Source organism: Apium graveolens, unplaced genomic scaffold (assembly GCF_009905375.1).
Source record: "Apium graveolens cultivar Ventura unplaced genomic scaffold, ASM990537v1 ctg200, whole genome shotgun sequence".
Taxonomy (NCBI): Eukaryota; Viridiplantae; Streptophyta; class Magnoliopsida; order Apiales; family Apiaceae; genus Apium; species Apium graveolens.
This window is the reverse complement of record NW_027417487.1, coordinates 21,831-47,651: the sequence shown is the minus strand read 5'-3', so window position 1 is coordinate 47,651 and position 25,821 is coordinate 21,831. Positions and strand designations below refer to the sequence as shown.

The 25,821-nt window shown below is 35.4% G+C and overlaps 2 protein-coding genes across 2 annotated transcripts; both read left to right on the top strand.

Moving 5' to 3' along the window:
• Positions 1–1,697: 1,697 nt before the first annotated feature.
• LOC141700265 (secreted RxLR effector protein 161-like) lies at positions 1,698–2,186 on the top strand. Its single transcript, XM_074504071.1, has 2 exons — positions 1,698–1,944; positions 2,041–2,186. Exons 1-2 carry the CDS (start codon positions 1,698–1,700, stop codon positions 2,184–2,186), a joined length of 393 nt encoding a protein of 130 aa, XP_074360172.1.
• A 1,362-nt stretch (positions 2,187–3,548) lies between these two features.
• Positions 3,549–8,929, top strand: LOC141700266 (putative cell division control protein 7 homolog 1). Its single transcript, XM_074504072.1, has 15 exons — positions 3,549–4,086; positions 5,017–5,075; positions 5,206–5,292; positions 5,420–5,486; positions 5,579–5,641; positions 6,002–6,065; positions 6,156–6,249; positions 6,360–6,443; positions 6,541–6,630; positions 6,746–6,773; positions 6,923–7,144; positions 7,235–7,296; positions 8,064–8,173; positions 8,249–8,336; positions 8,420–8,929. The coding sequence occupies exons 1-15, from the start codon at positions 3,645–3,647 to the stop codon at positions 8,693–8,695; spliced, it is 1,836 nt and encodes a 611-aa protein (XP_074360173.1). The 5' UTR covers positions 3,549–3,644; the 3' UTR covers positions 8,696–8,929.
• Positions 8,930–25,821: the final 16,892 nt, after the last annotated feature.

The following is a 25,821-nucleotide window of genomic DNA, read 5'->3' as shown; positions in this document are numbered from 1 at the left end:
AAGTCTCTCGTTCGAGTTATTAATCATTACATATAAATATAATTATGTAAGTATTATATCTTATACTTAATTAGCCTAAAATAATTAATGTGATTTGATAGTCAAGAATAAAATATTCAATTGAGAAGTTATATTATTAGGTGATGAAACTAAAATTCAGTTATTGATATGATTTAGTCATCAGAAATTTATTACACATTTTAAAGAGTTGGAATAAATAGTTAATTTAATAGTATAATGTGATAGTAACCTATAGTATAGAAACTCATAATTCATATTTTTTGATTATATCATTATTTACTAATAATTTTTCAATAATATATTTTTATTTCAAAACAAAAATAGCTTATAAAATTAAGAAAATTTATCAAATATATTCAAATTTTCCATCTTTTTTTGCAAATATACGAAAAAAGTTGCATTTTAGGTTGCATATAAGGTTGCACCATATTTTTACAAAAAAAATTAAAACTTAGGTATTTTAGAAACCCCTAAAATTAATTTTGTTAACGAAAATGAAGTTATTAAGTTATTATTTTATTTTAAAACTTAGATAGCATTTACCGTATATTTAAACTAATTAGAGTTGAATTTTTCAAAAATAAATAAATTAAGCTCATATTTTTTAACATTTAACTATAAAAATAATTTAATATATTTTAACAAAATAATTTAATTCAAAATTTTTATCAAATATAATAAAACTTAATAATGCCGATATATTATGAAAAACTAATAAATTAGTTTGTAAAACTATTTTTATTAGACAATTGAATGACTCATATATTAGCAAACACATAAATATTTATAAAAAAAATTAATCGAGCTCGAGTTCGAGCCGAGTCGAGTTTATCGAGTCGATCTTGAATCGAGCTTAAAAAAACTCGGCTCGACTCGAGTTTTTTATCGAGCCAAAAAATGTATTCGAGCTCGAGCTCGATAACGAGTTCGAGCCGGCTCGGTTCGAATTACACCCCTAATCTTGGTCGTGGTCCAGGCAGGCAGTGTGTTGTTCTTTTGTCAATCTTTCATTTTTGGGAAGATTGATTGATGAATATAGAAGATTACTGGTTACTTCGGAAAATGTAGTATTATATTAAATTTTATTAAGTATTATACGAATAAAGTGACTCACGTTATAGCGATAAACCCTAGTTCCTTAGCCGAATGTGTTTGGAGGCTACTACTTGCACTTGCAGCTAAAAATTCCTGGGAAGTACACCACTTGGAAGTTAAATCTGCATTTTTGAACGAAGAAGTACATGAAGAAGTTTATGTAGTGCAGCCGGAAGGATTTGTAAAGAAAGGACAGGAGTACAAAGTTTATATGTTATTGAAGGCGTTGTATGGTTTGCGTCAAGCGCCTAAAGCTTGGTATGCTCGTCTCAGCAAGTGTTTAGAGGATTTGGGATTTGTTAAATGCCCATATGAATATGTCGTTTATACGAGACGTGAGGGGGAAGAAGTGCTAGCAGTTGCAGTTTACATGGATGATTTGCTAATCACCGGGACTAGTATAGCAAATATAAGAAAGTTTAAAAAGGATATGAGGAGTGTAAGCATACTGCATACGCAAAGAAAGTAGTGGAGAAGGCTGGAAGGAAATGATGTAACTCAGTAAGGTATCCGATGGATCCAATGGTGAAACTAGACAAAGATGAATAAGAAAGGAAGTTAATACAACACAGTTTAAGTGCATGGTTGGAGGGCTCAGGTATCATATTTTTACCAGGCCTGACATAGCCTTTTTCGTTGGTGTAATAAGTAGATTCATGGAGAGACCCACAACATTGCATTTGGCTGCAGCAAAACGTATTTTACGGTATGTGAACGGAACTCTTGACTACGGGCTGATCTACACCAAAGGTAAAGGAAACTATTTATTGGCAGGCTATTCAGACAGTGATCTAGCGAGAAACGTGGATGACAGGAAGTCTACAGGAGGTATGGTTTTTTATTTGAATGAGAATCTTATTACTTGGGTGTCTCAAAAATAAAAATGTGTGGCGTTATCTTCCTGTGAGTCCGAATTTATGGCAGCCACAGCAGCTGCTTGTCAGGGAATATGGTTGTACAAATTGCTGAGGCAGATAACAGATATAAAGGCTAGACCAGTGGTGCTCAATATCGATAACAAGTCAGCAATAGATTTAGCAAAAAAATCCAGTATTCTACGGGAGGAGTAAGCATATAGACATTTGTTACCACTTCATATGTGAGTGCGTAGAACGGAGAGAAATCATTCTCAAGTATGTCAACACAAATGAACAGCGAGCTGATGTGTTAACCAAGGCATTGTCCAGAGTTAAATTTGAAGGAATGCGTGAGTTGATGGGCGTGAAGAACTTGCAATCGAGTTTAGATTAGGGGGAGTTTGTTAGAATATAATCTAAACTTGTTTTATTTATTTACTGTTTATTTACTATATATGCAAATAAATTGCTGTCTCTGATTTATTTGAGGCAACAAGTTTAGGTCGTGGTTGTTAGCATTAATTTAGGAGTTGATAGAGGAGTGGAGTTAAAATAGGAGAGTTTCTGATTTATCTCAATCACTGTTGTATGTTTAGCTATCTAGTTCCTTTCTATTATTGAGTGGTTTTACATTGTAAGCAAGCGTTTGTTTGATAAATACAAAACCAAGCTTTGGCTCATCTGTATGAGTGGTTTCTTTTTTCAATCTTTCATTTTTGGGAAGATTGATTGATGAATACAGAAGATTACTGGTTACTTCGGAAAATGTAGTATTACATTAAATTTTATTAAGCATTATGCGAATAAAGTGACTCACGTTATAGCGAGAAACGCTAGTTCCTTAGGTGAATGTGTTTGGAGTAAGGGAAATATCCCACCAAATTTTTTTCATGTAATCATTCATGATTTGAGTTAATGAATTTTCACCTTTGTGGCAAAAGAAAAAAAGACTTAATGGGTAGATATTCGATTCGATATTATATGTTTATTGTTGAATATAGTAGTTAATCTTTAAAAGAGTGTGTTCAACCAAATTTGATCAGATTTTAGATTTCAATATTTCTTATACGAAGAAGAGCTCTGTTAGAGAAATCTGTAAATTTTTTATATTTTATACAAAATAATATAATTATTATTGGCTTGATAACCAATTTTACAAAATATTATTTTAAAGAAATTGTGAAATATTGTTAATATTTTTTCGTAAATTTTTGTCTAAATATTAAAATTGATCCATAAAATATTTTAAAAAAAAAATTCTAGTCTAGCCTATGAAACGCGGCTTTATCGACTAGTTTAATAATAAAATATAATAGTATATGATAAATTATAGCGACATGATTTTAAGTTAGTATAAGTTAAATATAAAATTAAACAATTAAGTTAATTGAGTGAAACCTTATATTATTATGGATTTTACGGCTAGATTTAATAATGAAAAGGTTAAACTAGTTGTACACTTGAACCGCTCAATGAGCGGGAGTAGTGCACGTGGCCTTCTAGAAACCCTTACAAACATTTGAAACCGCTTTGGCAACTCCAGTATAAATACAAATATTCTCTCCGTAAAATCACTACCTCGCTCTCTCCGCCTCCCTCATATCTGTAGACACAAATCTTCTTAATTTCTGCAGATAACACCGTTTGGCTCTCTACGCCGTCGTTTCAGCAATGGCAGCTAGTATGATCGCTTTCTCACAGCTCAATTCTAAACTCACCATGGTCCTTGCTAGCAATGCTGCCAGACGTGTGCAAACTGCTTTGCATCTACTGAGCCTTGTGCTCGAATCTGGCAGGCCTAATCGTTTAAGGGAGCTCTTGTTACGTTGCAAATTCCTGCGATTCACTCTTCATTTGATTGGATCGCTGTGTTCACTGCCTCGGACTGTATTCTTGAGGCCCGATCCAGTTATATCTATTACTATGTCGGCATTTGTGGCTTTCACTCAGGCTTTATGGAATCTGTGGAGCGGTGTAGCGTTTGTGCCTAGGAGTCTGCGGTATCACCAGCGGAAGAATCCTCTAGCTAATGTAACTAAAGTTTATACGAGGAAGAGAAAGAGAAATGCCACGGGAATTCTAGTTTTGGCCGGAGGAGATATGGGTGCAATTGGTAATTAGAGTTCCCCTCATTGATGTGTTTTTCATACTTTATCCCGTATTGATATTTTTGTGTCATGTTTGATTTCAATTTTATTTTTATAATTATTAAACGACGGTGATAAATTTTATTTAAGTGCGAACTTAATATTTTTCGTGGTTTATTATTAAGACAAAGGCATGTTTGATAGTTTTTATTTTATGTTTTCTAGTATGTGATAAAAATTAAACTCATTCCACGTATTACTCGAATCGTGTTGGAAGAGTTGTATTGTTCATATTATTAATATGTGTTTTTGAATATGCATTTGAGAAATGTATCTTTAAATAAATAGATTTGTATGTCACTATATTGTGCGGTTATTTATCATCTTTTTCAATATATGTATTTCTCTTATAGAAATTTGATGTGGTATATTTAGTACTCTCTCTTTCTGCCTCTAATTTTAATATATTGGTCATTAGTTATTTAATTTATGTGGTTGTAGATATAGAAGTTGTAGTTTGAGGTATGATTTAATCTTGATCAATGTATTTTATCATTTTGTATATTGTTCCACATACTTTATTTGCATACTTGATGTTTTCGTGGTTTTAAAGGCGAACATATTTTGAATTTGCTGTTTTTTTAGTAAAAATGTAAAAGGACGAGTATACATGTGTTATTATTCATAATGTACAAAGATATATTAATGTGATACAAATATTAGGAGATCCGCTTCATTAATGTGTGTCAAATACGCATTTGAGAGTTATGTCACTTAATGAATGCATGTCTCCGCGCATTGCGCAGTGATTTTACATCGTTTTCTACAAACGCATCTTTCATATATATGAGAATTTGTTGTGGTACATTGAGCCCTGGCTCTCAATTTGCAGCATATTAGTCATCATAATTTATTTAATTGTGGTAAATAATGCATTTTTTTTCATTTTTATGTAGGTGGAAATTGTCCGCCCACCATTGTAGTGGATACTCCAGCTCAAACAGTGTCTCCGAAGGTACTTTGATATTTATTTTGTACTCTATATATGTTTGTATATATGAGGTACATATGCATTTGTTGTAAGAATCTTCGTGCCTGTAATTGAGTCAACCAAATACCTGATTGAATTAATCTTTATGAAGCAGAAATTAAAGCAAGATGATGTACAGAAGGGACGCTCTACAGGTGAAAGTTACAAGTCTGATGGAAAACCTATCTCAACTTCTCACAAGGTAAGACGTCCACTGCGTGCAGGAAGACCTTTTTATTACCAATTAGGCATTGCAGTATTTGCTTTGTGATAATATATGTGACCTAGCTACTAATTAGTATTACTCCTAATTTTGGATGTATATATAGAAACAAGTTCAGTTGGAATCCCTCCCAGCTTTAAAGGGTTTCATTGTGGAGGAAATATTAGGTTCAGGTATTAAAGCTTTAATAACCTTTAGATCCTTGGTAGAACAAAGGGGCATCTTGATTTCATTAACTACATTTTTTTTGTGAACATAAATGCAGGTGGCTATGGGACTGTTTACAAGGTCATCAGAAAGCTTGATGGGATACCACTTGCAATTAAATGTATGCTATATGAAATGATTTCTCTATATATGTTCTTGTACTTTAATTTTTTTAATCAATATTCTGGACAAGCAAGATGCCTTAATAAGTTTGATGCATGCGGTTAAACAACATTTCTGATTAAATTTTAGAGGCAAGCAAGTTTTGTTTTAAAAATTAGTATTCTTCATTTGTATTTGTTTACCCGTTTGCCAGCTTTTACTATAGAAAGTATTCGTACCGCTGGATAGTTACGCTACTAGAAAAATGTCAATAGACATCATTCAATAGCAACTCTTTTGTTTTTTGTTTTACGAAATGTTGATATAATTAAAGCCAAATATGCTTTAGATATGTTTTATATTATCATGGATTTTACAGGTCCCCGTGGCAATACTAACCGACACCACATTCAACGTGAACGGAAAATGTTGGAGCAGTACGGGTAAAAATGACATTAAAACCTGAAAAATCTAGTACATCCTAAGATTGTAAAATTATAATGACTTTATATATTTAATAAATTACGTTACAGGGGCAAAAACTTTATTATAAAATACGAAGGCTCTTTCAAGCATAGGAGTGCTGACTGTCTTGTTCTTCAGTATTTTGAGCATGAAAGGCCTGAGGTGATATCTAGCTCTGCTCTTCCTCTTTCTATTTTCAGTAGGTTAAAAAGTCTATTAATTTGTATAGTTGGTGAGGCTCCTTCCAATTTGACTTTTGATATATCTTTTAGGTCTTGAAGAAAGAAATTACTCTGTATCAACTACAGTGGTATGGTTATTGCTTATTCAGAGCTCTTTCTAGTCTACACAAGCAGGTACAAAACTGCATAAACTGGTTTTGGTATATGCTTGTATAACTTCTTAACATGTTACCAAAGAGAGTAGCTTACTTTCTTTGTATCTCTCCTACAGGGAGTAATTCATAGGGATGTTAAGCCCGAGAATTTCCTTTTCTCGCGAATGGCGAATAAGGGTTATCTAATAGACTTTAACCTGGCTAGGGTATGTGCATCATTTCTTTTCTAGATTATTTTGCACTTTATCCTGTGTGAAGTATATTTATTAGCACACAGTCTGAGAGTTTTTGCTTTGCCTTCCAACATTTTTTTTCATGCAGGATATGAACAAGATATATGGAACAACTGGTAAGCTCTAGTATCTGAGTATTAATTAGATCTTATGCAAGCTTAAAAATAAGTAATCGCGAGCAGCTCACTTACAAGCAGTGAGCTGTACAGGCCTTCATTATGTTTCATTGCCTGTGCAGAATCTAACCCTCTTGCAAAATCTGCAGCAAGCAAAAAAGTACTCTCAGGTGGAAGGCTGAAAGAACCTGTGCCTTTCCAAGGTAGAAAGGAGCTGATCAGCCTGGCGGGAAAAGCAATGCACAGTCCCAACCAGGAAGCAGCAAGTCCTCCAACATCCAAAGGAAAGAGGAATGTTGCTTCACCTCGTGACAGTAACATCGCCTACCCGACTCCAATGTCTCTGTATATATCAGGGGTTGCTATCACAGGTGCTGGCATTGTGTTTATTTTCCACATTAAGTCTCTGGATGTTAAAGATAAAGTTCAGTCTTATAGTGGGGCATGTTTTGCTTTTACAGGGAAACCGAAGACCAAGGAAGAAGGTCCCTGTGTTGGAACCAAAGGGTTCAAGGCACCAGAAGTAAGTTCTGAATCTGTTGTCAATTTTCTGTACTAATTTTCTTTTTCTCACAGTCCTCTGTGAATAATATGATATGTATAATAGTTTAAATTTAGTAGTTATCTGAACAACAAAGAGCAGCCAACTTACATCCCTTCTTCCGGAATTTATCTATTCGTACAGTAAGAAAGTTATATTGGCGTTGATGTAGGGTCATTTAATAGAAAGAAAAAATTGATGGATTAAGAGGATTTCACGTTTTACTTTAGGCTTTATGCTAGTAGGAAGTAATGTTGGCATCTAACTGGTTGTTGAAAGTCTCATGCCCTATGTAATCCTATGGCTTAAGCTGCATGCGAATTGTATAAGTGAACAGAATAGAGAGGAAACAATTTTAGTAGAATACATAGAGAGAGAATAATAAAAAATAGAGCAAGATCAATTCTAGTTGCGGTCAAGGAAGAAGAGTGACGAGTGAGAATAATTATAATTTACTGCAGGAAGAATGGTCTCACCTCTCCATCATTCTCCATCTATTTGCTCATCTTTCCTCCTTCGAACGCCGGATATATATTGTCACTCCCATTCTCTATCACTGCTTTTTAAAATCCTTTGAGCTTCTTATCTCTTCCTTTGGCTTAGCAGGTTAAACAGTTGGTTCACTTAGATTTTTTGAAACAAAAATAGAGAACTTTATAAGCTAAATGTGATTAATATGAAGCTTCCTTATATTCAAAATGGCCTTGCACAAAACATGTCTAAGACTTTAAGTTCTGTTATTTGTGCAGGTATTGCTCAAATCTTATTTTCAGGGTCCTGTGATAGATGTATGGTCTGCTGGGGTGACACTAGTCTACCTGACCAGCGGAAGATCGCCTTTTGTTGGTGACCCGGACCAGTAAGTATTCATGCAAGTGCCATGTACAGGCTTCATTCTCAGAGTTTGTCAATCGTGAAATCCTTTCTTTGGCAGGAACTTGATGGGTATCGCAGAATTGAGGGGCAGTGAAGATCTGTGGGAGGTTGCTAGGTTACACGACCGTGAATCTTCATTTCCCATGGTACCACTAAGTTATAATTATACTGTCAATAATTTTTTAATCATATATCTGACTTTTATCTAAATCATCCAATTTCGTTGCAGCAACTTCTTGATGTAAAATACCTTCCATCCAAGAAACTGTGTGATTGGTTTGGGTTACACACAAAAAGGCCAGAACTTCTTAAGGATCTTCCGGGATCGTTCTTTGATCTTGTGGACAAATGCCTTACATTGAACCCAAGAACAAGAATAAGTGCAGAAGCTGCTCTTAAGCATGAGTTTTTTGCACCATGCCATGAGCAGCTAAAGCAACAGAGACAGCGAAGGCGACAAGTACTCAGCTCAAGGCCTCAAAGTTTGCAACTGAACTCTGGTTAGATACTCAACGTACCTCAGACTTGTGAAGGTTTACAGATTAGAGTGCTAAATGTAATAGTGCAAAATAGTCTGTCGTCTGATATCATGTGTCCGATATCATGTCGGACATGTAGAACAAGGTCTCTTCAAACCTGCATATAAAAGAAAAAAAATGCTAACTGAATGTAATCTACTCAAGTTTTTGTATTTAATTCTATCGGAGGAAATGGAAACTGAGGTTTGTGATGAACATAATATGGGAGGGTGCCAAAGGGTGCCAAAAGTTGGCTACTTTGGTTGGCACCCCAGAGTCTCCAATGGCTAACAAGAATGTCATATCACCTCATGTCACATGAAATTTTGGCATTATTTTTAACATCCCATTGGAGATGCTCTTATAGATCCATTATATTTTAGTTACCGGAAATTATTCTAGCAAAATTGTATATAAGCTTTGTATGAGTTCATTCTCTGGAAGATAACACAACAACTATTATTCTTTTTCTTCTTAATGATAGATCTAGTTTACCTTATTTTCTTCTTATTTGTGCTCCATTAATGAAGTTTACATAGTATCAGAGCTAAGATCTCTATACTAATCATTTTTCAGATGATTACTGATCTTATTATCACGATCGCGATAATAATCTCTATAAATTCTCTGTTTCATTTTTTTACAAATCTCTCTCGAATCTCTTGCAACATTTTATCTGTTGTTCATCATAATCTCTTGGTTAGCACATTAAATTGCAGAACCGTACATCGTTCTTACTGATCTAAGATCTTAATAACGAATTCAATGCCATCTTATCGGAATGTAATTGCTGGAAATGCTTCTTCATCAACATCTACTTTCAATATCGATGTAAATCATCCGTACTTTCTACATCGCCTGCCTAATCATCCAGGATAATTTTGGTTACAATTATTTCAATTGGAGCAAAATTACAACTAGTGGTTTAGATCAATGAAGATTACATTATTATCAAAATTGGAGCTAGGTCTTATGCCCAAAATTTGGTACAAATATTGTCCAGGTCAAATTCGGGTCAACTGGACTCAATTATGGCAAATAATTAACCAATTTTCTACTTCAAGCTGAATTAGGGTTTGCCTTCCTCCAAGAAAAGGGAGGCCACACCCTCATGATAAGACAACAATCATGGGAAGCCCTAACTTGTTAATAAATTAGGGTTCACCCTATTGTATTATTTGGAAGAAGGTGGAATTTTAGACAGATTCCTTGGACGCTTCATGATATTGGGAAGACGACGGATCATTATTACTAACATATTTTTTGCAGGTACTCAATTAAAGAACCCCTTCCTGTAATGCAATAACAAGAATGTGGTGTCCGTGGTCACAGACCTCCAGGGGTATGCCTGGACGGAAGGCCTCCTCGTGTAGTCAATAGGTGTCCTTATTGGGGATGTGGACTAAACTCTAGTGTGTGCTTTATGAGCTCTATCTCTATAGTCAACTGGTGTTCTCGTTGAGAGTCTTCGGAATATACTGTATTCTGCACCCAAAAACTTGGGATCACTTATCATGTAATCTGGTGGGGGCTCCTCATTCTGGGGGACAAAGATGTCTCCCATATTTGGGGTACACCATGGGTATACATGCGTCCACGGACTAGAGAAATAACTGGTAGTGGAAGGTTATCCTTGGTCGGGGTGATGCCTTATCCACGAAATCTCGAATCCGTAGACGAGCCTTGGGCCTTTGTGGTTACGCCTCATCGGAGGACATTCCTAAAGCTAGTAGAAGACGATTTCCAGAAGGTTTCCTACTAGGCATCGGGATGAGAAATCTAAGATCATTAGGTTTCTTGTTGTCAAGAACTATGTTAGCTTGATTCTCTATAAATAGGGATACATAGGCAAATTGTAATAGGTCATAAGCGATAACCTTAAGGAGCCACCACCAACCCTAAGAAATCTCAGCCCCCAATTCATCACAAACCTTACACTTTGTTATTACCAAATTCCTACATCAATATCAGGTTTTGTCAATAGATCATATGCAAAACCTGTTAATAATGTTAATCTTCTTATGCACTTGACTAGATGTTATGATAGTCATATCATGGATTCTCAATATGGTTTCTTTAGATATTCGTTAATGTATGTTAAATATGACAAATGCTATCAGAGTAGAGGTACCATGAATCTTAGATATCAGTTAGTGACTCATCAGCTTTTGAGTCAAAGTGCTCATACTCTTGTATGGGTATGGTTTTTCAGATTTTCTTAATAGCAGTTGTGCTTTGAGAATCTTAATATTGGAACTTTAGAAGAGAAGAAACTGTCAGAATAAAACTACCATGAATCCTAGGATGTTCCCCTTGATTTTCAAGGTGAGGCCCTAGGACATGAGTGAACTCCTCCATAGAATAATGTAATATTATATCCTCAGCAGTTATAAGTAACCTTTCCAAGGCCATCTCTCTTAAGGTGCGTCTTCACTGAAATATCTATGTCATCTTCCTCAAAATTACAGGCATGATTTGGAAAGAAGCAAATAAAGTACAATGATCTTCCTAGTATGTAGAGAGTTTAACTTCAGTGAACGTGCCCTCACATCCTCAATAATCTGAGTGACTCTTCAGGGTGCGCCCTGAGCATATCACTCTCACATGCCAAGGCTTTTTCTTTCAGTATGATTACCAAGGTCATCTGGTTATTTTTACAAGAAGAAATAATGAGAGATGCTTCAGAAAAAGATGAGAAATATAAGGCTACAAGGTACTTCCGAGAGGGCGCAAGCTCGCGGGGGGAGGGGGGGAAGGGAACCTCATATTAGTTTCGTGGTGCTAAATATTGCCACATGCGTAAGATATATGGATTTTTCTAAAAATAGGGAGACGCCCAAGGTCCTGAAAACACCCAAGTTTAGGGGAACACTCAACTTCAAGAAAATTCCTTCAAGCGTGAGATGTTCTTTATTGGATGCCACTTCGTGAGATGCCTCGTTAAAAAATGCTTCTACATAAGATAGTTTCTGCATCCCTTGAGTTTTGTTGAATGTGGAAGCCTCTTAAAAATGTTGATATTGGATTTGGTTTTGTTATATGAAGATTCTGTCGAAAACCCTGGTCGAGGTAGACGCTCCTCATATAGAGGACGCGCCCACCAATGATGATTCCCCTTATCGAGGGAGACAAGAGGACGCACCTTCCAAGTATGATTCCCTTTACCGAGGTAGACGCGCCTTTTACATAAGACGCTTTCTCTAAGGAAGAATACTTTTATTAAGGTGAACGCTCCTCTTAAAGATGATGCACCCTCCAAGGATGATTTCCCTTGTCGGGGTAGACGCATCTCGTATAGAGGATGCTCATGTCAAGGATGAATACCCTTATTGAGGCGGACACTCTTCTTATACAGGATGCGCCCTCCAAGGATGAACACCATTATCGAGGTGGACGCTTGTCTTATAGAAGACGTGCTCTCCAAGGATGATTCCTCTGGTCGAGGTAGACGCTCCTTCTACAAAGGACATACCCTCCAGTGAAGAATACCCTTATTAAGGTGGACACACTTATTATAGAGGATGCGCCCTCCAAAGATGATTCCCTTTGTCGAGGTAGACGCTCCCCTTACAAAGGAAGCACCCTCCAGACACGAATACCATTACTGAGGTACACGCGCCTCTTACAGAAGACGTGTCATCCAAAGATGAATATCCTTGTCGAGGTAGACGTGCCTTTTATAGAAGAAGCTTTCTCCAAAGATGAATACCCTTGTGGAGGTAGACGCACCTCTGACAGAAGATACATCCTCCTATAACGATTCCTCTTATAGATGAGACGCTCCTCTTATAGAGTATGCGCCCTTCAAGGATGATTCCCGTTGTCGATGTAGACGCGCCTTGTATAGAAGACACATCTTCTAAGAATGAATACCCATGTTGAGGAAGACGCTCCTCTTATAAAGGACGCACCCTCCAAGGGTGATTCCCCTTGTTGAGATAGACGCACCTCATAAAGAGGACGCGCCCTCCAAAGATGATTCCTCTTGTCGAGGTAGACACTCCTCTTATAGAAGATGCACCCTTTAAGGATGAATACCTTTATCGAGGTAGAAGAACCTCTTATAAATAAAGATCCATCCAATTATGAATACCCATGTCGAGGTAGACAAGCCTCTTATAGAGGAAGCTCCCTCCAAGGATGAGTCCCCTTATCGAGATAGACATGCCTCTTATAGAGAAGGCTCTCTCCAAGGATGAATACCCTTGTTGAGGTAGACGCGTCTCTTACAAATGACGTGCCCTCCAAGTATGAATACCCTTGTGGAGGTAGATGCGCCTCTTATAGAATACACGCCCTACAAGGACGATTCCCTTTGTCGAAGAGACGCTTCTCTTACAGAGGACACACCCTCCAAGGACGATTCCCTTTATCGAGGTAGACGCACCTCGTATAGAGGACGCTACCTCCAAGGATGAATACCCTTGTTGAGGTGGACGCTCCTCTTACAGCAGGACGCACCCTCCAAGGGTGATTCCCCTTATCGAGGTAGATGCTAGTCTTACAAAGGACGCGCCCTCCAAGAATGATTCCCTTGAAGAGGTAGACGCTCCTCTTATAGAGGGCACCTTTCAAGGATGAATACCCTTGTTGAGGTGAACACTCCTCTTACAGATTACGCGCTTTTCAAGGATGATTCCCCTTGCTGAGATAGACGCTCATCTTGCAGAGGACGCTCCCTCCAAGTATGAATAAATGAATCATATTATTTGTGGAAAATACGAGATCAATAATTTGGAATTATAATTTGGAAAGAAGTAAGAAGTCAAATATGAAGTAGTAGTTGAAGGAATTATGTTTGTTTTTTATGGAAGGATCACCCTCACCAACAAGGGACATCCTCCATGTATCAGAGGTTTACTCAACCTCAATAAATGACTTTATGTGGTTTAGTTTCATATTTTTTAGCCTCAAAGGTTATATTATATAAACCTTTGGATTCAACTATTTGACCTAAGAGGACTCATCTGGGTTATTTGTTGAAACTATTTTGAAGATTATTTATTACTTGAAGATCGGAGAGCTAGTCTTTGGTTCTGTTTGAGCCTCCTCCTCAAAGCGCGTCCTACGGTGATGATTGTTAGGGCGAAAACACGCGCCAAAATTATACGCAAGTATACGCGTTCGCAAGTAGTATAAGATATAAATCAAGTTCGTTCCCATAGGGACTGGTTTAGGTTAAGTTTAGATTATGCACCTATGCAACAATGTATGGTTATCGTTCAATGCTAAGATAAGTAACAATTTGAGATGTTTATAACTAAGATTAAACTAACATACAATTAACTAAGAATAAAAGTGATTGAATTAACTATATGAGACAAACATGGGATTCTAACTTCATTAAATACTTCATTCAAAGTCATTGTTCTTAACCTTAGCATGCAATGGTGATGATAACTAATCAGATAACACGAAACTAGTAAACTCCAACTTTCGTTGTACGAATACCCTACTACCAGACATCCACAAAAGAGATAGAAGCTGAATAGACATCAATTATGTTAAGACCCTATATGTCTATAGAATTTGACAACATAAAGGTTTAATGCGCAAGTTATCTATCGTGATTACATAGGGCAAGTAAGATGGTTAAAATTACCTATGAATCATGCATAACAATTATACATGAACCTATGCTAGCATGGCAAGTTCTAAACCTCTATATTCACTGTCTCTTCAATAGAGATTAACACGCTATCTTATATGTTAGCTACGCACATAAGACAAATAAGCACAACCAAGACTAGGATATCAATCAATCACCACACACCAAGATATTGAAATAAATTAACTATAGAAATCCAATAGTAAATTCGTTAGAACCCCACGATAACGATTAGTTCATAACCGAACTCATCGTCACCATGGGTTCAAAAGAAAGCATGATAATTAACACTATAAGAGTACTACGGTTCAAAGACAACCCGAAAACAAGCATCCAAGTATCAACTATACTAAAGAAAACAAAATTCTTCTTCTCCGTAGCCGTATCGTGCTCTCTAGGTCTTCTTATTTCTCTCCCCTATATCCTTGTTGTTAAAAACTTCTCTTTATCACTATATATAAGCCCCTAGTGGACCTGGACCCTCAAAATCATCAAATTATACTAAAATCAGGATTTTGGGGCAAGGGCGGGGATGCCACGCTAAAATCAGCGGGCGCGCCATTTTTTGGCAGAAAGGCGGGGCGGCCGCGCTGGTTTTGGGGGCGGCCGCGCTTGGGTTCTCGATTTTTCTGCTGATTCTTCTTTTGGCCGTATCTTGAATTCTGCCCGTCAGAATTAGGCGATTCAACTGCCCACGCGAAGCTAACGAGATTCTCTACAACTTGAAAATGTCCTAGGCTTCCAATTATTAACTTTTTTCAGTATATTTCCTTGAAAAGCTCCTTTCTTCATTTAACTGATGCCTGAAATGCAATAACACAAAAACATATAAAAAATACCACCAACTTGAGTCCAAAACACCAACTTAAGCTTGTAATGAAGCGTTCCAAGTAGATATAAAATCCACTTATGACACCTCCAAACTTGAATCGGTGCTTGTCCCCAAGCATAAACAGACTCAAAAACTATAAAACAACCTAATGCATGAATTCAACTATTATGAATGCAATGATCCCCTTAGAATAACTAAACCAATCAACAAGAAACATCTCAAATAATGCAATTATTTGCACAAAATTCAATCAAATCCCACAATTCAACTCACAAGCCAAAAACGAGCGTGTGTGCTATTGCTTAACAGATATACTCTCGAAACTAGATCAATAATCATAACACACCTCTCGTCAAGACAATCACAATGTTATAAATAGAATAAATGATAAACTCAAAATGACTGACAACACTTCAATGCTATCGGAGTTATACAAGGATTTATGCTTTTATTGCTACACATAACAAAACACATATATGCTTATTTGATCGTGCAATGAGTGAGGTCCACAAAAGACTTATGCAATAATACCCATGTAGCGAGCGTTAGGTTAGCGGATCCCAACTATAAAAGCCTTAGGTTACTAGGCAAAAAGTCCCCTAGAACTTAATAACTCGAGTATTAAAGAGCCCACTCATGATCAATTATGCATAACACATATTTTTTTCTTTTTTTTTCTCATGTTTTGAACCAGTGTGTTTCGCTCCATCTCGCTCAACCCTAGACTACTCATATAAATATGAGCCGGCTACTAGCCATTTGACGCCTAGCCTTATTCAGAACTAGCAATGAAATCCTGCTTTTCTCCAATTTAAAATTCAGTATTATTTTGCCATTAAGAGAATACCAAAAATCCTAAATATAACCAAGTGATTAAATCTCAACAAATAACAAATATGATCATGATCTAGCTCAAAAGCAAACCAATAAGACTTTATTAAAATTTTCTTGTTTCTAGCATGTAAATTAATTCATTTTAACATTCCTTTATACAACATCACTACACTCGAATCAACATAACAAATTATTCGGAAAAGCAACCTAAGGAATCATGATATAATATCAATACAACTATATGTAACATACTAACATGATAACAAATATGCAAAACAAAAACAAAAACAAATAACTACATGACAAATATGCAAACTATATGAACTAAACTATCATGAATATGCATCTATATGGACTTACACACAAATATTCCTTAATTATCACCCCAAACTTAAAATATTCAATGTCCTTATTGAAGGTATTAATAAGGATACAAGACATACTGTTAGTCGCTAATGCGCGCTAATAATTCACGTAAGTATACGCGTTCGCAAGTAATATAGAATTATTTCTAGTTCGTTCCCACAGAGACTGGTTTAGGTTAACTTTGTGATTTATGCACTTATGCAACAATGATATGGCTATTATTCAATGCTAAGATGAATAACAAATTTGGGTTTTGATTATACTACGATTAACTATTAAGAATTATACTAGAGAATATTAAGTAAGAGATTAAAGAGAGTTGAATAATATAAAACACAAACATGGGATTCTAACTTTATTAAATACTTCATTCAATAGCCTTTTCGTTCTTAACCATAACATGCAATGGTGATGATACTAATCAGATAACACGAAACTGCTAAATGCCAACTTTCGTTGCACGAATAACATACTACCAGATATCCACAAAAGTGATAGAAGCTGAATAGACACCAATTATATTGAGACCCTATATGTCTATAGAATTTGATAACATAATGGCTTAATGCAAAAGTTATCCCTCGTGATTACATAGGGCAAGTAAGATGGTTAAAATTACCTACGAATCATGCATAATAATAACACATGAACCTATGCTAGCATGGCAAGTTCTAAATCCTTAAATTCATTGTCGCTTCATTAAAGATTAACACACTATCTTATAAGTTCGCGACGGTCATAAGACGAATAAGCACAACCAATACTAGGTTATCATACAATCACCACACACTAAGGCATCGAAACAAATTAACTAAAGAAATCCATAAATAAATCTGCTAGAACCCCACGATAACGATTAGCCCATAATCGGACTCATCATCAACGTCACGTAGTAGTTTGACAATCAAGTAGTAGTTTGACAAGTACTTTTTAATAGTGTTTAGTCCGATATTGATGATTCGATAGTCAACTATTAATATTTCGTAAATATACCTATAAATATCAATAAAAATATAAATTTCAATTATTACATTATTTTTAAAAAGTGTAGTACCACTAACTTATATATCTATGTGTATATTAATAAGTATTATCAAATCATATTATTAAAATTTCAAATAAATAAGTTTCATAATTTAAAATTTTTACTTCAAATTAAATTTAAAAAAATTATGTAATATTAAAAATAACCCGTGCGAACCCGTGCATCGCACGGATTATAGGCTAGTATTAATTAATTATAATTTATGTGTTCTATAAAATAAAACAAATTATAGAATAATAGTATAAATAAAAATATTTAAATACACACTCCTAAATTCAACCAATTGCAGTTGTATTTTGAGCCACATCAGTGATCCCCGTAAATGAAATATAACGGACGAAATTTGTCCCCTCAGGTAATAATCCAATGGTCTGATTGAACAAACAAAATTAGAAGTCAAAGCAATTAAATTATAAATCAAAACGTTTTTACCCCAAAATCCCCCCCCCCCCGTTTGTCAGCCACGCGCACCACTTCCCCCTCTCTTTTTCTCTCACCATGCACTCCCCGTCGTTGGTTTTTTCCGGCCAAAATACAGGTATGTGTTTTCTCACTGGTTTCGTTTTCTTTTGGGTGACTGTTTCATCAACCCTTGTTTTGTTTCAGGTGTGTATGTATATGTGGCGAGTGGGTGGGTGGTGTGTTAACCCGAAAATTTGCGAGATGTGATGACGGAGAATAGAAGGACGGCAGGACCGCAGATAGGGGGGAGGGGGGATGGGGGGAGAGAGAGAGAGAGAGCACTGGATGAAGATTCATATGTTGAGAAAACTTGAGAAAAGTGAAAAATGGAAGGTAGGTACAGCATGGTTCTTGTACCATTTACAAGAAGGCTTTCTACTATTACTTTGGTGCTTGAATAATAATGGAGGAAGAAGGCGGCGACCCGGAGAAAAAGCCCGGTTGTTGGCCGGAAAGTAAAGGACAAAAAATTAATTTTATTTTATTAAAAATTAAATTGGGATTTTTTCTAATTATTATTTTTAAATTGATATTAGTTAATATGACCAGATACGGTTGAATTTAATTTCATATTTTTAACCACATACGGTTGAATTTATGTTTTTGGTGGGCTTTTAAAATATTTTAGAAAATTTAATTTTTTTGGGAGGGATTTTATAATTTTAAAAGGAAATTTAATTTCAACCGTCTTCGGTTTTATTTATCCGGTCGTATTTATGCGGTTGTATTTGGCCGGTCATATTTGTCGGTTGTATTTAGTACAAAATTCAACTGATTTACTAAATATGACTCGAGCCTTTTCAACCGGTCCAAAAACCGGTTGTATTTAGTTAAATACAACCGTTTCCAGTCGTATTTAGCTAAATAGAACCATTTTTGAACGGTTGTATTTAGCCGTTTTTTTTTGTAGTGTATGTCTAAGAGATAGTTCCATGTTAACACCTTCTTCATTATACTGGCCAACATTTTTGACACTATTTTGTAACTCACATTGTATAAAGAAATAAGGCGAAGCTCGGTCATAACTAGGGGTGAGCATAAAAATCCGAAAACGGGATTATCCGTATTTTCGTTCCGATATCCATTTTAAAAAATCCAGAAATTTGGATAACCAATCCGAAAATCCGGACCAGATATCCGATCCAGTTTTTTTAATAAATTCGGATTCGAATCACAGCTTTTCATAAAATCTGATATCCGGATCCGATCCGATTTTAAATTTTTTTAATAAAAAATTAATTATATATATTATATACATGATAACTAATATTTTTTAAAATATATTATGATTTTAAAGTTTGTTACTGACCCTGAGTATCTAAACTTATACAGTTATAGTCATACCCCACCTATCTTTTCATTCTTTAAGGTTAAGGAATAAAGTAGTAGACATGTGCATAAGCATCCAGGACTTGAATTGATCACATATATTAATACTTATAAGTTGACTATTCCGGTAAGAATATGAACAACTCTAAGAAAATTATAGCATTTTGACATTAGTTTGCAAGTTGCAAGCACCTGGCTACCACCTGAACTCAAAATATAGGAGTGTGTCTTCACATATTCACATGCAGTAAGCTACATGAGTCAAGAGCTAATGTGTATCATGCTATTGATATTATAATGAATTTTATATTTGAATGCGGGGTAGAAACATTAGTTAAGTTAATCCTTTCAGCCCGGGATAATTGATAAAATGCATAAGTTTAGTAAGTTTTAATCGGATCCGGGTAATTCCATTTCTGGTCCGGTTAAATCGGGTATCCGAATATGGGTATCCGGATATTCGGATACCCGGTTAAAATGGATATGGATACATAATAGAATTATAGTGATCTTAAAAATCAGATATTCAATCCGTATTTCAAAACCAGATCGAATATCCGGTCTTACTCACCCGTAGTAATAACTGTAGGATTTTTCTTTTTTAGAGTTGTCACAATGTTTGTCTCTGTCACACAATCCACAAACTTATCTGTACTAAAAAAGTTCTGATCCATTCTGATAATATCAATGCCGACTATGCTCCAAAACTTCTGATAAAAGCCGGGACTTATGCCATTCGGACCCAGAGACTTGTCTAGATGCATATTAAATAGTGTTTTCTTCACCTTTGACACTTCGAGTGGGGTGATTAATTCACTATTTCTAATCACTTGTAATTCCCGGTTCAATATAGTTCACTATCGTATTCAATTCTTTATCAGTTGCCTTAAATAAGCCATTTAAGTACTCTACCATCGTTTCCCCTTAATCATGTTTCTCAGCTTACTAAAAGCCCATTTTTATCCATCAATGTCTTAATACTACTATGTCTCCGTCTGTTCTTTGATGATACTATTATTGCTTTGATCGTTGTCTATTAATGAGATATCTGCTTTGAGTATAACATGCAGTGTTGACAGCTTCTTCCCAAAAACTTGTTGGTAGTTTTGCATCTTGTAGTATTGTTCTAGCAGCCTCCACTAATGTTCTATTTTTTTGCTGAGGTGTCATAGCTGCTGAAAATTCCTGAACAATGCATTTTTCCTTGCAGAATTCATTCTAGGTTGCATTCCTGAAGTCTGTGTCATTGTCACTCCTAAATCTTTTTACACAATTCTGATCTTCAGCCTGCTTCTCAATCTTCTTAATGTGTTCAATAATGATGTGTGGAGTCTCATCTTTTGAATGCATGAATTCTACCCATGTGTATCTTGAGTAGTCATCCACCATCACAATTGCATATTTCTTTCTTGAAATTGATAAGACATTAAATGGTCTAAATAAGTCCATGTGGATAAGTTGCAAAGGTGCACTTATAGAATTCATAGTTTTAGTCTTGTGACTTGACTTCTTCATTTTGCCTTTTTGATAAGCCTCATAAACTTTATTTTGAGCAAACTCCAGATTTGGAATGTCTCTCACTAACTCCTTTTTCACCAGGGTGCTTATTGCCTTGTAGTTCAGGTGAGAGAGCTTTTTATGCCACAGCTTGTTTTGCTCGACAGATGCCTTGGTGTAGAAGCAACAAATTCCTTCCTTATTTGCTGAGTGTAAATCTGTAATAAACAGGCTTTTCTTTTTTGCTCCTTTCAGAGCAACTTCACTAATCTTTTTGCTGATGATTGAGCATTCTCCTTTGTCAAATGAAACATTGAATTCTTTGTCTGTAAATTAACTGACACTCAGGAGATTCACTTCCAAACAAGCAACCAGTGTTACATCATCTATGACAACATTTACAGAAATCAGTTTCCTAAATTCCATTGTGAATCCCTTATTTTTGTCTCCAAAGGTCACTAATGGGACAACCATCTCCTCAAACTGTGATAGCAGGGCCTTATCACATATTATATGTCTTGAGCATCCACTTTTTATGATCCATATGACCTTCTTCATTTTGCCCTGCATATAATGAGGATTAAGTGTGTTTATCAAACCAAACAATGTTAGGTACTTTTTTCTTGTTTACAGACTTAACAGAAGTAGAGTTGGAAGATTCCGAAAGAATAACATTTATGGACTGTTGTGCAGTCTCCTTTTTTGATACAAACCTAATATTCACTTCTTTGAGGTCTACTCTCAGCTATGGCAACTATTCATTACTTTCAAGTTGCAATGGATGCGGTCAAACTTGTCACAGAATGAGTATGGATCATTTGCATTGGCTTCATTGTACTTGCATGCTCCCACTTATGGCTTGCTAACAACCTTTTTGCAAAGGTGAGTTAGATGATTTACAGAGCCACATTCTTGACATTGTTTCCTTGGAGCATCTGCAACAAATACAAAATTATTACTTTTGTTTATCCCAATCTTCCCATTCCTATTCTTTCTTTTCTTTCTAGCTTTCTCAGTTTTAATTTCCTTGACTAGAGTCTTAAAATTTTGGTTGACCATGGGCTTTTTGTTAATTTCAGCAACATGAGTGCTTTCTTTATTTTTCTTTTCAGCATCTTCATCTGCAAGCTCTTGTTTAATCACCAACTCATTTTCACTGAAATTAATTTCACAAGCCTTGAACAGGGGTGATTCAACTTTCCTCAGCATAATTGGGACATCTTCTTTTGCAATGTTTTTGCCTCTGTCACCTTCAACCTTTTTGTTGCTATTCAAAGCTTCATATTCAAGTCCAATGGCTATGTTAGCACATGGCTTATTGTTCTCATAATACAAACCAACCAACTTAGATGCATTCCTGAAAGACTTCAGTTTCACTTCATTTTTCTCTAGCTTTTCCCTCAACACAGCTTCAATTTTATTGGCACACTTTTGCTTGTTTTTTAGATATTCATTTTCTTACTTGATTGTCTCAAACTCCATAAGCAACAGGTCAACCTCTTATTTTTCATTCTCAAGACAACTATGTCATTTTCATCCATCTTGTTTCTGAATACCCACTTGGTGTCAATTGGATTCTTTCCTTTAGGCTTGGGTACCAGCTTCCATACCTTGTTCCTTTCAAATTGGTTTAGCTCTTCCTGCATAGCTAAAACCCAATCAGGATCCAATAGAGCTTTTTCTACCTTCTTTGAGTCCAGTTGACCCGAATTTGACCCGAACAATATTTATACCAAATTTTGGGCATAAGACCTAGCTCCAATTTTGATAATAATATAATCTTCATTGATCTAAACCACTAGTTGTAATTTTGCTCCAATTAAAATAATTGTAACCAAAATTATCCTGGATGATCAGGCGAGCGATGTAGAAAGTACGGATGATTTGCATTGATATTGAAAGTAGATGTTGATGAAGAAGTATTTCCAGCAATTACATTTCGATAAGATGACATTGAATTCATTATTAAGTTCTTAGATCAGTAAGAACGATGTACGGTTCTGCAATTTAATGTGCTAACCAAGAGATTATGATGAACAACAGATAAAATGTTGCAAGAGATTCATGAGATATTTGTAAAAAAGTGTAGTACCACTAACTTATATATCTATGTGTATATTAATAAGTATTATCAAATCATATTATTAAAATTTCAAATAAATAAGTTTCATAATTTAAAATTTTTACTTCAAATTAAATTTAAAAAAATTATGTAATATTAAAAATAACTCGTGTGAACCCGTGCATCGCACGGATTATAGGCTAGTATTAATTAATTATAATTTATGTGTTCTATAAAATAAAACAAATTATAGAATAATAGTATAAATAAAAATATTTAAATACACACTCCTAAATTCAACCAATTGCAGTTGTATTTTAAGCCACATCAGTGATCCCCGTAAATGAAATATAACGGACGAAATTTGTCCCCTCAGGTAACAATCCAATGGTCTGATTGAACAAACAAAATTAGAAGTCAAAGCAATTAAATTATAAATCAAAACGTTTTTACCCCAAAATCCCCCCCCCCCCGTTTGTCAGCCACGCGCACCACTTCCCCCTCTCTTTTTCTCTCACCATGCACTCCCCGTCGTTGGTTTTTTCCGGCCAAAATACAGGTATGTGTTTTCTCACTGGTTTCGTTTTCTTTTGGGTGATTGTTTCATCAACCCTTGTTTTGTTTCAGGTGTGTATGTATATGTGGCGAGTGGGTGGGTGGTGTGTTAACCCGAAAATTTGCGAGATGTGATGACGGAGAATAGAAGGACGGCAGGACCGCAGATATGGGGGAGGGGGGATGGGGGGAGAGAGAGAGAGCACTGGATGAAGATTCATATGTTGAGAAAACTTGAAAAAAGTGAAAAATGGAAGGTAGGTACAACATGGTTCTTGTACCATTTACAAGAAGGCTTTCTACTATTACTGTGGTGCTTGAATAATAATGGAGGAAGAAGGCGGCGGCCCGGAGAAAAAGCCCGGTTGTTGGCCGGAAAGTAAAGGACAAAAAATTAATTTTATTTTATTAAAAATTAAATTGGAATTTTTTCTAATTATTATTTTTAAATTGATATTAGTTAATATGACCAGATACGGTTGAATTTAATTTCATATTTTTAACCACATACGGTTGAATTTATGTTTTTGGTGGGCTTTTAAAATATTTTAGAAAATTTAATTTTTTTGGGAGGGATTTTATAATTTTAAAAGGAAATTTAATTTCAACCGTCTTCGGTTTTATTTATCCGGTCGTATTTATGCGGTTGTATTTGGCCGGTCATATTTGTCGGTTGTATTTAGTACAAAATTCAACTGATTTACTAAATATGACTCGAGCCTTTTCAACCGGTCCAAAAACCGGTTGTATTTAGTTAAATACAACCGTTTCCAGTCGTATTTAGCTAAATAGAACCATTTTTGAACGGTTGTATTTAGCCGTTTTTTTGTAGTGTATGTCTAAGAGATAGTTCCATGTAACACCTTCTTCATTATACTGGCCAACATTTTTGACACTATTTTGTAACTCACATTGTAAAAAAAAATAAGGCGAAGCTCGGTCATAACTAGGGGTGAGCACAAAAATCCGAAAACGGGATTATCCGTATTTTCGTTCCGATATCCGTTTCAAAAAATCCAGAAATTTGGATAACCAATCCGAAAATCCGGACCGGATATCCGATCCAGTTTTTTTAATAAATTCGGATTCGGATCACAGCTTTTCATAAAATCGAATATCCGGATCCGATCCGATTTTAAATTTTTTTAATAAAAAATTAATAATATATATTATATACATGATAACTAATATTTTTTAAAATATATTATGATTTTAAAGTTTGTTGCTGACCCTGAGTATCTAAACTTATACAGTTATAGTCATACCCCACCTATCTTTTCATTCTTTAAGGTTAAGGAATAAAGTAGTAGACATGTGCATAAGCATCCAGGACTTGAATTGATCACATATATTAATACTTATAAGATGACTATTCCGGTAAGAATATGAACAACTCTAAGAAAATTATAGCATTTTGACATTAGTTTGCAAGTTGCAAGCACCTGGCTACCACCTGAACTCAAAATATAGGAGTGTGTCTTCACATATTCACATGCAGTAAGCTACATGAGTCAAGAGTTAATGTGTATCATGCTATTGATATTATAATGAATTTTATATTTGAATGCGGGGTAGAAACATTAGTTAAGTTAATCCTTTCAGCCCTGGATAATTGATAAAATGCATAAGTTTAGTAAGTTTTAATCGGATCCGGGTAATTCCATTTCTGGTCCGGTTAAATCGGGTATCCGAATATGGGTATCCGGATATTCAGATACCCGGTTAAAATGGATATGGATACATAATAGAATTATACTGATCCTAAAAATCAGATATTCAATCCGTATTTCAAAACCAGATCGAATATCCGGTCTTACTCACCCGTAGTAATAACTATAGGATTTTTCTTTTTTAGAGATGTCACAATGTTTGTCTCTGTCACACAATCCACAAACTTATCTGTACTAAAAAAGTTCCGATCCATTCTGATAATATCAATGCCGACTATGCTCCAAAATTTCTGATAAAAGTCGGGACTTATGCCATTCGGACCCAGAGACTTGTCTAGATGCATATTAAATAGTGTTTTCTTCACCTCTGACACTTCGAGTGGGGTGATTAATTCACTATTTCTAATCACTTGTAATTCCCGGTTCAATATAGTTCACTATCGCATTCAATTCTTTATCAGTTGCCTTAAATAAGCCATTTAAGTACTCTACCATCGTTTCCCCTTAATCATGTTTCTCAGCCTACTAAAAGCCCATTTTTGTCCATCAATGTCTTAATACTACTATGTCTCCGTCTGTTCTTTGATGATACTATTATTGCTTTGATCGTTGTCTATTAATGAGATATCTGCTTTGAGTATAACATGCAGTGTTGACAGCTTCTTCCCAAAAACTTCTTGGTAGTTTTGCATCTTGTAGTATTGTTCTAGCAGCCTCCACTAATGTTCTATTTTTTTGCTGAGGTGTCATAGCTGCTGAAAATTCCTGAACAATGCATTTTTCCTTGCAGAATTCATTCTAGGTTGCATTCCTGAAGTCTGTGTCATTGTGACTCCTAAATCTTTTTACACAA

Bases quoted from the DNA above. Each gene is read 5' to 3' on its own strand.
- LOC141700265 (XM_074504071.1), top strand. From the start codon at position 1,698: ATGGTTGGAGGGCTCAGGTATCATATTTTTACCAGGCCTGACATAGCC. The intron at 1,945-2,040 runs GTATGGTTTTTT...AATTTATGGCAG, and splicing joins TGACAGGAAGTCTACAGGAG to CCACAGCAGCTGCTTGTCAG.
- LOC141700266 (XM_074504072.1), top strand. From the start codon at position 3,645: ATGGCAGCTAGTATGATCGCTTTCTCACAGCTCAATTCTAAACTCACC. The intron at 5,293-5,419 runs GTAAGACGTCCA...ATGTATATATAG, and splicing joins CTATCTCAACTTCTCACAAG to AAACAAGTTCAGTTGGAATC. The intron at 8,174-8,248 runs GTAAGTATTCAT...TTTCTTTGGCAG, and splicing joins TTTGTTGGTGACCCGGACCA to GAACTTGATGGGTATCGCAG.